Here is a 16,059-nt window from a genome sequence, read left to right as displayed (position 1 = left end):
CTGCTGCTGACCATCCATCCGCCTAGACCTCATTCCTGCCCCATTTCCTTGCCACCTGGGTGCCTGCAGGGATATGCACACACAGTTGGCACATAGGCTGCCCATGTGCTTCCTTTTGTGGCCTCTACTGCTAGGTCTTCCCCCAAGTCCTGTGATCCCAAGTACTTCCACACTGTCTCCGGATCTTAGACCTTCCTCTCTCCTGATTCATCCCTTAGTGAACAACACTTGAACAATTAACATTTTTGAATAGATTAAAAGTGAGCTGAGAATGTGAAATGAATATGTTAATGGATTCTTTCTAAAATTAAAAAGGTTTATTACATAAAAACTGACTGAAAAACTATTTTGTCCACTGTCATACTTAGTTTTTCATGAGCAGAAAATTTATCAAATGTAAAGTAAGAACTATAAGTTTTAAAGAGGTTTTTACTTACCAGAAATATAAAAATGTTCAAAATGTTTTATTTACTAACATCAAATTGTAAAGCAAAAGCAAGGAAAACTTAACATTCAGGCAACTCTAGAGAAAAACACTTGTTGGGAAAAAAGATATTCTGTTTGACTTTTAATGAGTACTAACTTCACATCAAGAGAAGGGAAGCATTTAGAAACAGTGTGGTTAAATTTTATTTTCTAATTGTCCCTCGTATGTGGAAATGTGGAAATGGAGCTGAGCGTTACACATGCTGCTCTGATTTCCAACAAACATGCTGATTTATCCTATCAGTTCTAACTATCTGTTCACATGCTTTCTCAGAGTTTCTATGGCAAAAACTATTATACCATTTTACAAAGGTTCATTTCTTCATCCCCAATTCTCACACATTTTCATGTACTAATGGACATGGGACTCTTTTTTTTTTTTTTTTTTTTTTTAAATTTTAGAGCGATACTTCTAACACTCTGCCTTTAAGTACAGTGCTTGTTGTAGATTTCGGTTTAATTATTCAGTCACAACAGGGAAGCTTCATTCTATGGTTACTTTGGTAAGAGTCCCCTCCCCCAACATGGACTAGTTGTTGACTTCCAACAACTGTTTTTCTCAACATCAAGAGGAGTATATAGTTCTTCTTCATCATGTTAAAGTGGTAAGCTACGTTAACAGATAAATTTTTAAACCAGTCTTGTGTTCTATAAACCCAACTTGAGTAAGTAGATTTTTCATGCCTTGCCAGATTCCATTTTCTAATATTTTATTTAAACATCTTACATGCATGTTCCTAAGTAAGACTGACCTATAAATTTTACTTTTTAATCTGGTTTTGTATAAAGGTTTAACTAGCTTCATAAAATGACACAGGGAACCTACCCCATCTTTCTCTGTTCCCTGGAACACTGGTAAAGTTTACTTATAAAGCCACAGTCTAATTTTTTAATTATTTTTGGTCTAACGAGAAGAAAAAGAAATGTCCTGTACAAATTGTGAAAATGCCTTTAAAGGAGAAAAGGCATGCATTTTTTTACCCACTTTCTCCTACCAGCCTGAAATCTGGATGTCACGGCTACCATTCAACTGACACCCTGAGTACGAGGTAAAAGTTGAAGTTAAGGATAGGTCCCTGATGGTTGTGGAGCCCCACATCCACCTAGGATTGCTTCTTCTCAAACTCTGCTTACATGGGAGGGAAATAAAGGTTCTATTTTGTTTCAGTCTATTATATAGTCTCTCTCTGATAGTTCTAGTGTTGAAGTTCTCAGGTGTATATCTTACCGTTTATCTGACTCAAGTTGATGGCACATGGTTTCTTCCAACATTTTGTAATTTTTAACAGTGCATATGGCATTCAAAGATATATTATCTGTATATATCCTACAAGTTCTTGAATGAGAATATGCCTGTTGGAGGCTCAATGGCCCAAGACCACTTTTTACATTATCTTCTCATCCTAGAGTTCTCATATTTTTCAAGAATGTAAATTCATGTCCCAAATGTCATGGGGGCAAAGCCCAAAGTTATGAATTATAAGGGAAATTCTCCCTCTATTCCTCCCTCTTCTTCTTTTCTGTGCTTAGAGTCCCAGTCTCAAATAGGTTTCTCTATCATTTCCCTCTAGTTCCGGATATATCACCTAGCCCACCCTTTCACTGAAGAACAGACCTTTGATGGTCCTAACTTGGTAGAGGGCTCTCAGTTCCAACTCCCTAAGCCCCTGAGATCAAGACCCCATCTCCTATACCTGGTGGGTGTTAAAGGCAAGACCCTTTGGTTAAGGAGACAGTAACTAACCCAACCTCCTCTCATCATGGGCTGATGATCAGCTTAATGCTTTACTTGACAGTTTCTCTTAATTCGTGCAAGCTCAGCTCTCCATTTAAAAGTTCTGTCATATTTTATTCAACACTGGTAGATGTTTACTGGCAAAGGGCTTTTGAAATTATCAAATCTGATTTTTTTGTCCTATCTTATTAAAGTTCTTATATTTAAAAAAAAGTTCTTATATCCTCAGTAGGGCTGTGTTTCCAAATATACATGTCCTCTCAACCGTTTCCAACACTTGCCATCTGACATAAACATTGTAAGAGTTCGAATGTGATGGCAGAGGAAAAGCAAACAAAAAATTATTTATACCTAGTTCCAGCTTCTTGTCCTCAAAAGCTATACAAACACCATGAGCTGTGATGGACAACTTCACTAAAACAGAAGTAGATTTTGAAATGTATGAAATCCAAATTAACTGAAATAAAGGAGATCTACATTGTTACCTTTCAGCTGAAGTATAAAGATTTATTTGAAAAAAGATGGTCACAATGTTATTTAGAATAACCAAATACTGGAAAACCATAAATGTTCAACAAGATGGGAACAGATAATTATGAGACATCCACACGATGGTAGATAAGATGCTCATCACAAATGTTTGGGCAAAACGTTTAATGACATGGTACTATGTTCATAATAAAAGAAAATGAATAAAGGAATGCATGATCATATGTATATTATGTGTAAACGATATTTTAATTATAATCTTAATACATACACATACACCTATATACACACACACATAGGTGTAAACTGAAGGGGAAAAACACAAACATAGATTATACAATTATATATCATTTCAGTTTGCTTCTTTAACTTTTGTACTTGTCAAGTTATTTTCTAGTGAGCACATATCTTTCTCTTCATTAGAAAAGCTTCAAGTTATTTTCCAACACAGCCAGAAGAAAATGAGGTGGTATGAGTCAATCTATGATAAAATCATCAATGTTAAGAACACAGGCTTTGAGTCAAATAGGCTTGGGGTTTCCTGTTTAGTAACTGTATGCCTTAGGCAATTCTTTAATATAACACCAATTTTCTCATTTGTAAAATAAAGGTAATGCCAACCTCACTGAGCTTTTATGGGAACTAAACAATCAAGCATGGAGTAAGTATTGACTGTGAGCAAGCAGTAGTTGTTCTCCCGTAGGCCCTGAAAAGAAGATGTTACAATTTGATTCCTTGAGATCACACTTTCTTAAGAAATACCAAATGCTAAATCTACTAAAGATACAGTTCAAGATACCAAAACCCATCCATGTGTGGGAGAGAGCAGAGTCAGTGATACAAAACTGAAGTAAAGATATTAAGGATTATGAAATATGGTTTCTGACTCTTAAAGATGAGAATTACAAATAGGGAAAAAAACTAGAAGAAACCCTATGGTATTGGATTAGATGTGGAGAATTTGGTATGAATGCATGGACGCACACACACTGATACAGAAATATAGTTGTAAAAGTTTGCATACCTCCTTTTCCCCCTGCTTTCCTCCTCCCTCCCCCACCTGACACACCCTAGCTGTTTACTCAGAGGCCTGACAGCAGTGACAGGAAGTAATGACCACACCTAGGTATCATTCTCCAAAATCTAGGACAATTTGACCTAAAAATGACTAATGATAGTAAGAGATTATATAAACAACTGAATAAAATAGGAAGCCATCAATCCACCTAGTGTAAATAAATGAATAAAATGAAAGTTTCATGGGAAGAGGCTATTTATACATAGTCTCAAAGCAACCTTCCACAAAATGGTCGATAATTATCAAAGGAAAAAGAGAAATTCTACAATTGCAAAGTCTGGCAAACAGCACCTTATTCAACTGATTAAAGTAAACATTACCAGCCATGAGACAAAAATTATGATAGGATGTAGAAAAAAAGAAGACATGACTTCTGTGCTATCCCTGTCAAAGATACATCACCTAAATCTAATAAGGAAACATCATAAATGTAAACTGAGAGACAGTCTACAAAATACCCTATAATCTTCAAAAGTACCAAGGTCATGAAGTGAAAGAAAGACTGAGAAACTGTTCCAGACTGACCGATCAGCTGAAGACAACTGAATCCATCAAACTGGCTCCTTTTACTATAGAAGTCTTTATTGGGAAAACTGATAAAATCTGAGTTGGGTCTGCAAATGCCATGGCAATATTTGAATGTTAATCTCTTGAGCTGGAGGCCTGTATCGTGGTCATGTAAGAAAATGCCCTTGCTCCTAAGGAATACCCCCACGTATTAGAGTGGTAGAGCCTCGTGGTGACAGCATACTTTTAATTGGTTCAGTTAGAAAAGGTCCTCTACTATACTTACAGCTATTCTGTAAGACTGAGACTGCTTCAAAACAAAGTGAAATCAATGAATTATGCAAGTAAAACTCAGAGTAGCGCTAGGCCAATAGGCCTCACTAACTGTAGCTATTACTAGTAACATTATGACCACTGCCAGTTGGGGAGAGATTATTTGTAAGTCCTTGCACGTGCCTCAGTTTATGATTGCTGCTAAATATAATGGCAGTAATCCTTAAGCTTCAATATTGCTTTAAAACTCCTCAGAAAAAGAAAAGCGGAGAAGGCACAGGTGATTGATCACAGACATTCTCTCCTGCATGAGATTTGAGCTCTCAACTTGTTTTCCATCTGACTAGCAAGAGAAGACTCACTTTCACTAAGCAAAGAAACAAAAAATACAATCAGATGTTTCATGCTACAGAGCAAGTCTCTGAAGAGATCAACACTTTTAAAAGACAGTATGGGGTGGGGGTGCGGGAGGAGCAACAGATCAGTGACCATCAATACAAAATGCTACACTTTATATGTTCTCTTCACTACCCCTACCTGCACTTTAGTGACCTAAAAAAAACCCCTATCTAGCAAGGGGAAACAAATGGACTGGTTCCTGGGAAAATTCGTGTTTTATAATTTAAAAGTAAACATCTCCTTTCAAATGGCCACTACCAAAATCTTTCATTCTTGCTGAGACTCGACCATTACTCCCTTCCCCTCCCCTTCCCCTCCTAACTCACTGGCCTGAGGCAAAAAGTTTAGGAGAACTTTTCAAAGGAATGAAACATAAACCCAGAAAGGGCCAGAAAGTATACTGGTACTGGCCAGTAGACTAAAGCTGCTGAGGTGAGGGGATGCGAAGGAAGCTGAGGAAAAGGACATCCAAAAATTCAATACCACCTACATGCTATATAGGGGGACAGGTTCATTTACTATAAAAAGCTCAGATCTCTTTCTCAATAAAAATTTTTTTTCAGGGCGCCTGGGTGGCTCAGTCGGTTAAGCGTCTGCCTTCAGCTCAAGTCATGATCCCAGGATCCTGGGATCGAGCCCTACGTCGTCGGGCTCCCTGCTCAGTGAGGAGTATGCTTCTCCCTCTCCCTCTGCGGCTCCCCCGCTTCTGCGCTTCGCTCAAAAAATAAAATCTTTAAAAAAATTTTTGTTCAATTTTGGTTCTCTCAAATTTTTCACTGAAATATTCTGACCATAGAAATGTATATTGTTTCACATTAATACCACTTACATATTCATTATAATTGTCATGTCAGTTTCATTAGAGGCAAGAAATTTATCTTTCATTTTTAGTAACTGTATATTTTCAAAATGAATTTTATAATCAATATTCTAAGCAGAGTCAAAAATCCCCAGTGTTCAGATTTCCATATGTCAGCACAATCAACCAGATGGTTAATGGTCTACTTGGTAGAATTAAGACATCTTAGGAAGTAGTGTATGTTTTGCTTTTGGACTTAACATTTTATGGGGTTAAAAAACAAACTTTGATATTTTTCAACCAAATTTATAATTCTTTTTGCAATTCCCAAGAAGCAACAAAAAACCTGACAGTTTACACAAGCAACCAACAGGATAGCTTGTGTCACCCCCATTTTATTGAGGTAGAAACAGAGTCCAGGAAATACCAGCCTTAGCCCTGGACACAAAGATGAAGTGACAGCCCACAGTCAGAACCCAGGCTGCCTGGTCCATGAGGGGAGTTAAGTCTTAAAAAAAAAGTTCAAGAAGTCAGATTAAAGGCTATGAGATACTGGATAAATAAAAAAGCAACTAAGGATAGTAGGCAGATGAATGCAGCCATGTCCCTATGAATAGAGATTATAATCATCTCTTTTTATAAGCCAACCTCCTTTAGTTCAGCCAAGAATACTGGTGCTTTGTGCGTATGTCTCTAAGGTCTAACTGGCTTTATGTATCAGGATTTTTGAGCTGAAATTTATTGGCTTTATTTTATAACCAGATTTTGGATTAGAACCTTCAGACAAAATGAGAATATAATGACATTATATTGCAGAGTAGGTTGCTGACTGCAGAATTAAATTTGGGGTGAATCTTAAGTACACACTCCCTGAGTGCAGAAATGTCAAAACAAACTCCAGAAGCAAAGCCTGATTACCTAAGGGTTCAAAATTCAGGCCTCTCTCATTAGTCAGACCCTTGTCGTTTGCATCCTATTTGAAGCTGGAAACATCTGCCACCAAATTTTTTACTCAAGTAAGTTTTGTTCCTTAAATGTCATGGCTAGCAAGAATACAGTATCACCATCCCTTACCAAAGATCCTAAGGGTCAGAAGATTTTTAGAATTCAGAATTTTTTAGGTTTAGAAAAGTACCATAGCCATATACCATATACTGTGTGACACCCCAGAAGTGTCTGACCAATGGCCCCCTACTCCTATCACACTGATACTTTTGCAGTAAAAATTGTGCAAACTCACTCAACCCAAAGTGAACTAACTCAAGAATATAAATAGCCTCATCTCAGTTCAGGCCAAGTATGACCATCCAATGAGCTTCAGCACCAAACTTAGCGTAAAATTTTTTTTTTATTTTTCAGAGCTTTCAGATTTCAGAACTGAGCTTAGGATTTCAGAATTAAATACAGAATTTCAGAATTATAAAAATTCCATGTCAATTACCAAGAAATCTACCCTCCCTGAACTTTAAAAGCAAAGTACCAAAGAATATAGAAAAGTCTTGTTTCCTGTCATACACATGGTTCAATAAAGTAATCCCATCAAAAAGAAGAAGTCTGGAAAGGTCAGGTCTCTGACAAGATGAAATGTTCAGAAATATAATAACCAGGTTAGGAGGAAAAAATTCTTTTTTAGGGGAAAATTTTTAAAGTAGCCAAACACTGGGGCTTTAAAAAAAGTATGCAAAAATGTGAAAAACCATTCCAAACTTTCAGTGCAGGTGAATATGCTAAATAAATTATGGAAAATTACATAAATCAGCTTTTAACTACTATCAGAAAATGTGCTATGAGAAAGAAGCAATCCCATCTCAAGCTTCAGTCTCAACTGTTCACTTGGACTAACATTCCTGAGTTATTTCCGGGGAGGGCAACGGTCATCAAAGTCACCGTTCTGTCACTTGCAGTGGTCTTGGCCATATATGCTCTGTCTCACAGGTGCAGAACAGTTTGACGTTTCCTCTCCAAACAACTCAGGGCACCGAGAGTTAGCACAGAGCAGCATGCAGCCAGGACTTCCGAATGGGGGAGAATACACCAGAAGCCCGCTTTTCACACAACCCCATCCCTCACAGGTTTGAAACAATGACACAAACAGAGGTAAATTCTGCAAGGGTATGAAGCCCAAGCATTCTAAAGATTAGGTTGTGTGCAAGCCAGGTGGGGAAAGTAGAGTCTTTCTACATTCCTATTGAATTACACACACTCCTGTGACAATCTGAGTGACTATGGGAACTTCAGAGTTATAAAGTGGTATTCAGGGTGAAACTGGTGAGCCAGGGCAAAGTTTTACACTCACTTTGTGAGAGGTGTGAGATCTGCCACAAGCTTCACTTATAAGTAGACATTCAAGTCCTTTTTCATTTCAATTCACCCAACACCCCTCAAAAACCTACAACATATCAAAGCACAAGCTGGACAAGGAGAACACAAGCACAGCAATGAACAAATGGCCACCAGGAAGTCAAAGCTGAAAAAGCAGTGACTCAGGATGCAGAATCTATAGACGCACCGCCATGGGCATGTCTCGGTGTTGTTTTCAGAAGAGAGACAGATACCCTGCTACTGCATACCTAAGCCACACTTTAAAACCTAACTAATGGGAAAAATCACTCTGAATGACTGACAGCAACACCCACTGAAAAATGAGACCAGAACTTGTGTGAGTCTCTATTTACACAGTTAAGTTATATAATACACCATTTTTAATAAGCATTCAGCAAAAACAGACACATAACCAAAACAAGTAAAAAATTTATTTGGTTGCTTCTTATGAACCCAAGAGCTAAACATTTAAACACAAAAGCTATTTAGTCAATTCACTGACACAATCTAACTTGTGCAATGTGACAACCACTGATCAAACAGTTAAATCAACATGGCATCACTGAAATTCTGGACTCCTTTGTATCTAAGACAGAAATCCAAGATATGACCAGGCAGTCAATAAATCTGTATGTAAAATAAACATTTTGAAATACAGGATGCTCTGAAATACTATCACTGATCAGCTTCTTTGTCACTGGAACAGGGCATACTTTTGAAAAAGAAAATAAAAGCTCAAATTTACTGTTTTCTAAAGGAAATAAAGTAAAAAAAAAAAAAGGTGACCACTGGATATTATATAAGACTGATGAATCACTGACCTCTACCTCTGAAACCAGTAACACATATGTTAATTTAATTTAATTTTTTTAAAACAGGTGATCATTCATTACACTATTACCCCTATAGTTGTTGTCTACAACATACACAGAGAGAGACACTAATATGTATGTGCCAACAGAGCTTTAGGCAGCCTCTTAGGATTGTGACAAAGAATATATTGCCTTTTATTAACCCTAGATTGATTATCTGAACAGTAATCTTCTAATTTTTATATATAATTTCTCAGCATCCTCTAGGAAAAGGTTTTCTCTAAAATAATACCCACCTTGCACCTGCAGAACTGAATGCAGTTCTTCCACTACCTTCCTTTGGCCAAGCAGCTTCTCTATCTTTCTAAGTCCTTATGTCTGTAGATTATGTCTCGGATGTCCTGAGCACAGACTACGTGATCACCAGCTAACATTCTTTTTCTTTTTAAATCCTTAATCCATTGTAGTTGCATGATTGATACAGAATAAAAATGAATGCACATACTCTTAAAGAAGTTCTTCCATGTGCTAAGTTAAACTACAATCTATTACAGACATAAAGATTTTTTTCTGTTAAATTATTTTGATCCTATTGTTTGTCACTTAAAAAGTAGTAATTCTACCTGTTACATAGATCTTACTTAGATGGTTGAGAACTGAATGTATCCATCTCATACCAGTCATTTTTTTTTTAATTTTTTTTTTTTAAAGATTTTATTTATTTATTTGAGAGAGAGCACATGAGAGGGGGTAGGGTCAGAGGGAGAAGCAGACTCCCTGCCGAGCAGGGAGCCCGATGCGGGACTCGATCCCGGGACTCCAGAATCATGACCTGAGCCGAAGGCAGTCGCTTAACCAACTGAGCCACCCAGGCGCCCCACATACCAGTCATCTTACTAAAGGTATTTCTGAGTGTTTCTGAGGTTTTACTAAATAAATAAAACAAATGACTAACCAACAAACTTTCCATAATGTCCTAGGTGTTTTCAGGGATGCCTGGGTGGCTCAGTCAGTTAAGTGTCTGCCTTCGGCTTAGGTCATGATCCCAGGGTCCTGGGACTGAGCCCTGCATTGGGCTCTCTGCTCAGCGGGGAGTCTGCTTCTCCCTCTCTCTCTGCCCTTTCCCCTGGCTCATGCGCACACACACACACATGCGCTCTCATTCTCTCAAATAAATAAAATCTTTAACAAAAAATGTCCTAATTTTCGGGGCATCTGGGTGGCTCAGATGGTTAAGTGTCTGTCTTTGGCTCAGGTCATGATCCAGGGTCCTGCGATCGAGCCCCGCATCGGGCTCCCTGCTTGGCAGGGAGCCTGCTTCTCCCTCTCCCTGTAACATTCCCCCTGCTTGTGCTCTCTCACTCTGTCAAATAAATTAATTAAAACCTTTTTTTTAAAAATGTCCTAATTTTCAATAATGGTATCATGGAAGGCTTGACACAATGTACAGTAGGGTAATAAACTGCCAATTCATAGTTAAATTCAAAACACAGATCAACTAAATGTACATCTTTGCCTTGCCCTCTCAAAACCCAAATTTTCTCACTTTTCCTTTTCTTAATAAAATCAAGAGCAAACAATAAGCTGTTTAGACACCAAAGACATTAATTAGAACACCTTCCAAAGAGGTTTACTTTGGGTTTTTGAGTTGGTTTTTTAAAATCTTACTAGCATATACCCAAATGTGTAAACACACATACACGCACACATGCACGTGAGAAAAGCAAAAGTTCTCACTGAGTGGGCCCAAGTAACTCACTTACCTTGTCTCAGGGTTGTAGCCTAATATGTAGAAAAATGAATCCACTCGAGCTTTAAACTCTCTAGCAGCAAATATGTCAGAAAAATGGGAGATGTTACACTTCCCTCTGAAAATAAACAAGCATAAAAAATACATTAGTATTACTGTCAACTGCTTTGCAAACCGAAACACTACTGGAGGGACAGAGGCAGGGGAAGATAAAACTAAATCCACGTTACTCTAAAAACATGCAGAATATGGCTACAGACTCCAAAATTACCAATTCAGAAAACTAGGAGTTCCCAAAAGAACTAAGAAAACGTCCAAATGTTGTATTTTTTTGTTTCAGGACTGCATCAACCTACAACTTCACAACTTAACTGCATTTACCTCAGCATTTTAGTCATGGATTAGAATTAATTAAACCACAGAGGTAAATTGAGGGCAGGGCTGTGATGAAAGGATATTAAACTACAACCGACAGGAAAAATTTAAACCACAGTTAAATTACTTTACAAAAAAATCCGCCTAAAGCCTTTCTAAATCATCAAAGCAAAATGGGCCTTTTCTTCCTCTTACTTTACTATAGGCAGAATGTAAAACTGTCAAATGTTTTTCTTCTCTTTTAATGTGCAAGGAATAAAATGACTTGGAACTTAAAACTGACAGACTTTAACTTTTTAAATACATACATGGGCTCTATTACATAAACACACACTTCCCGAATTTTCAGGTCATGTTAAATGACAGTAAGTTGGAAAATACCTTCTCAAAGAAATATTGCAATAAAAAGAGCAGTAATATTTCCAGGTTCATCTATCAACACAACTTAAACCGCAGTATAGCTGAAAACTCTGTAATACGACCAAACTCCTTAAAACGCAAAGACACACACACACACACACACACACACAGGTGTTGGGAGAATTCCCAGGGTTCCCAAGGAGGCAGGGAGGCTTTAAGCAATTCCCTTGGTGGTCACAGAAGGTTAACTTTAACATCAAGTGGAAGCTAAGGGCTGTGAGTATAGCAGATGGAACTGGAGAATCAATAGCACATCAGCAGCCCACATGGGATGCTTCCAGGGGAATGAATTCCTACCACTTCAACAGACATTCCATTCCCATGAGGACTCCATGAGTTGGCACATTCACAACATACACACCAGCTAATGACCAAGGTGTCAGAGAAAGAAACTAGCTGAGGGATAGCAACATGGGGATGATATTCATTTGCTTCCTATAAAGAAATTAAAAAGCAACACCCTCCTTTTCCACAGAGTTTAAGCCTCAGTAATGGGCAGAGGCTAACTAAGATGGGGCTCAACCTCCATTTTAAAAATGAAACAAAGATGCTTTTTTTTTTTTTTTTTAAAGATTTTATTTATTTATTTGAGAGAGAGAGAGCACATGAGAGGGGGGAGGGCCAGAGGGAGAAGCAGACTCTCTGCCGAGCAGGGAGCCCGATGCGGGACTCGATCCCGGGACTCCAGGATCATGACCTGAGCCGAAGGCAGTCGCTTAACCAACTGAGCCACCCAGGCGCCCGAAACAAAGATGCTTTTGATTTATTGAAGTTCCTTTGGGAAATACTGATAACATAATGCAGTGCTGTTGAGCACCTGAAATGTGTCTGCTCCAACGGAAGAGAACTGGATTTTAAATTTTATTTAATCTTAATTAACGTAAATTTAAATAACCACGTGTTGCTGGTGGCTACCATACTGAACAGCACAGATTTAAGTAACATTTCCAACACCACAGAAAGTTCCACTGGAAGCACTGATTTCTAAGTAACAAGATACAATTAAAGGGAAATATGGACTAGGAATCAACTTTGCAGGCCCAGGACCTATCTCTAGTATGTAGCTGGAACTAAAATGAGCTTCTGGAGAAGAAAAAGCAGGTAAGATACTTTTACAGATGAACAAACAATGCACTCACTCTGAACCTAACTACCCATCAATCTGATGTGATTTAGTCCCTGAAACCCATAGAAAAATCAGTAAGTTCCTTCATCAGCTAAACAGGGATAAGAACACCTATCATACCCACCTCATATTAAGGAGATCAAATAAGAAGTCTATGAAACTTTATACGCCAAAGTGCTACACAAAACAAGTTACTTCCATCAGTGTCTGTAACTGGAGGAAAGTGATTCCTCTCTTATTAGTCTTCAGCATTACATTCAAGTGTACCCTATCAATGTATTAGTTAAAGGGACAGAAACCCTATCAACCCACAATTCTAAACACAGGCCCTGGAAGACAGGTATGTTTTGTTCAGGAAACGGTTTCTCAGTCCCAGCACTACTGACATTTTGGACTGAATAGTTCACTTTTGTTAGGGGGCTGTCCTACACTTAGCAGTATCCCTAGTACCCCCTTCCAAAGAGGTTTACTTTGGATTTTGGAGTTGGTTTTTTAAACCCTAGCACCCCCACACTGCAACCACACGCGTCATTGTTACGATCAAAAATATCTAAGACCTTGCCAAATGTTCCGTGGGGAGAGCAACACAACTGATTTACGGAAAGCCAGAAGCAGCAGGAACAGAAGCGTATCAGCTGATAAACGACCATGAAGCTGTAATGAATGATCTCATCTACCACTATGTCCTCTATTTGCTTTCTATTTGGTTATGCGAAAGGTACTGATTTTTGTATGTTAACTTTATATCCTGCTACCTGACTAAATTCTTTATTATTTGATAGTTTAATCACTGGTTTTCTGAGGTTTTCCAGGTATATTAACTGTTGTTTGCAAATAAACATAGTTTTATATCTTGTTTACTCTTTATTTTTTTTAAAGATTTATTTACTTGAAAGAGAAACAGAGACAAGAGACAGAGAGAGCACAAACAGGGGGAGAGGCAGAGAGAGAGGGAGAAGCAGACTCCTCGCTGACTGGGAGCCCCACGTGGGGTTCGATCCCAGAACCCAGAGATCACGACCTGAGCTGAAGGCAGATGCTTAACCATCTGAGCCACCCAGGCACCCCTTTTTTTTTTACTCCTTCTTAACACCTGAATTGCACTGACCCTCCCACACAATGCGGAAAGCAATGGAAATAATGGGCACCCTTGCCTTGTTCCTGATCTCGGTGGAAATGTCTCTCAGGTATTACTATTAAATATGATGCTAGCTTTAGAAATAATCACTGCTTTAGAGATATGGGGTTTTGTTTCCCCTTAGATGTAACAATATGGTATACAATATTGGTAGAGTCTCTAATAGTGAACCTACCTTGCATTACTGGAATAAATCCCAACTGGTCATAATGTCACTTTTAATTATATTAAAATTTTTAAAGGATTCGATTAATTAGATTTAATGTTTTTCCCTTCATTAATTTCTATTTTTATTTCTATCTTCCTTCTCTGTGCTTTTTTGCTGTATAATAGCTCTCATTCATAAGAGTCTAGAAACAATCCAAATGTCCCTCAATAAGGAAATGGGTAAAATATCATTATATATTTGTAAAATGAAATACTTCATAATACAAAGGAAAGAAGTACTGATACATAGCACATCATGGAGAAAAAGTCTCAAATATTAAATGTTGAGTAAAAGTAGCCAGACACACAAAAGGCACATACTGTAGGATTCCATTTCTAGTGAATGAATTTCTAGAACAGGCAAAAGTAATTTGTGGTGAGAGAAATCAGAATAATGGTTGCTTCTGGGTGGGAAGTTTTAAGAGGAGAGTAGCTTAAGAGAACTTTCTGGGATGACGGGAATATTACACGCCGTGTTCAGGGTCAAACAAATTTATCAAAGTTTGTGAAAATATAAACTTAAAATGTGTGTTTTACTGTATAAGTATTTTTAAAGTATTAGGGGAAAATAAAACAGCAAGAGTCACTAGCAGGTAACTATGGCTGTTCAAAGTTCTGTTCTTGGGGCACCCGGGTGGCTCAGTCGGTTAAGCATCAGACTCTTGGTTTCAGCTCGGGTCCTTAGATGGAGCCCTGCGTCAGGCTCCATGCTCAGCATGCAGTCTGCTTATCCCTCCCCCTCTACCTCCACTCGCATGCTCTTTCTCTCTCAAATAAATAAATAAATAAATAAAATCTCTTTTAAAAAATAAAAAATAAAGTTGCTGTTCTTGGCAATTAATGAGCCATCCTGTATGTAGCCCTGAGTACTAAGTGGAGCTGAAGATAGAGGCAAGCCCACTATGGTTGGCATCCATTTTGAAATATCTTTCATATCACCTCTTGCTGAAGAGTAGAGCTTATATTTTAAAGACTAGAGATTACATTTAGAAAGCATGTGTGTATCATTTTAAGCATTCAATATTTTTTTTCTCCAAAGCACTCTTTTCATCTACTCTCTCAAAAGCAGTACATTATTTGACATTGTTTGTGGAACGAAGGAGGAGAGACTGTTAAGAGAAAATTGCCATCACTCTTACCGTGCTGAAATATCTGATTTCAGAGCCTCCAAGGTCCTATACGCCCCATTTCTAATGGGATGCTTCACTGTTAACAGAAGTATGACTATTTAAGGGGCCTTTCATTCATCAGAAACAACAGCTTCCTGCTGGACTCATTTTGGTATACCTTGGTACTCCTTGGTGTGGTGCCCCACAGCTCCACCCTGGGCGCTGCACCATTTGACAAGTGCCCCAACTGGTGGGAGGAGGCGATCTGAAGGGGATGAAGGAGCAGGAAAAGAACCACCTTACACAGGAGAGAATATAAATGGAAATACGGCCCAGAAATTCATTCCATCGAAACTATCCCTAACTGGGAAAGTCTCTGTAGATTCCCAGGCATGTGTGAACCTCAGAGAAACTTGGAACGAGGCGCACAGGTAATGCATAGAATGCTTAGAGCAGCAGGCCTGCCCACAGCTTTGGTCATCACCCTTGCCTGAGCACAAAAAAGATCTTGAGACAGAGTCAGCATCTTGTCAACTGTGAGCCATTTGACTAATGACAGGCACAGAAGTTTTTTTAAACTTTCTTTTCTGTTTTTCATTCTTCTGTTTCTCTTGCCTTCCCAGGGGTTATCTTTCTCCGATTCATCTTGACTCATGTACGGTGTTTTGAGAATATGGCTCCACATAGTTTCCTAAATAGCTGCTGTATGTGTGACAACTGACGTCGCTTCCACTTCAACGCCTCTACCTCCCCACTGTCAAATGGAACTGTTTTAAGCATCTCTTCTACATATGCTGAGCTGGACATCACTGCATCCTTTTGATTTATTTGTTGTTCTTTTTATCATTTAAGCTGGGAACTCAATCGTTTGTTTTTTCATTTATATTGATGTGTTTAGTGTAACTAGCCTTCTTTTGATCAGTGTTTTAAATACATGCCACAGATTCTAGTACACTGTATTTTTACTGTTGTTTTTAAAAATTTATTTAATTTCAGTTATTTCCCCTTCTACTCAGGTGTTGTTTAGTAGGAAG

The 16,059-nt window shown here is 38.2% G+C and overlaps 1 protein-coding gene across 9 annotated transcripts in view; it reads right to left on the bottom strand.

Moving 5' to 3' along the window:
• The window catches only part of RERE (arginine-glutamic acid dipeptide repeats), a 427,124-nt gene that overhangs the window by 145,999 nt on the left and 265,066 nt on the right, over positions 1-16,059 (bottom strand). For all 9 annotated transcript variants that reach the window (XM_064589979.1, XM_054513156.2, XM_054513158.2 and 6 more), the window contains one exon: positions 10,664-10,768. In XM_064589979.1, coding sequence (XP_064446049.1) covers positions 10,664-10,768 — 105 coding nt within the window. The remainder of the gene's footprint in view (positions 1-10,663; positions 10,769-16,059) is intronic.

This window comes from Mirounga angustirostris, unplaced genomic scaffold (assembly GCF_029215605.1).
Source record: "Mirounga angustirostris isolate CCGP_5_RB_7025 unplaced genomic scaffold, mMirAng1.0.hap1 SCAF_4, whole genome shotgun sequence".
NCBI classification, from domain to species: Eukaryota; Metazoa; Chordata; class Mammalia; order Carnivora; family Phocidae; genus Mirounga; species Mirounga angustirostris.
The sequence above is the reverse complement of the archived record's forward strand: the minus strand, read 5'-3'. Positions and strand labels throughout refer to the sequence as shown.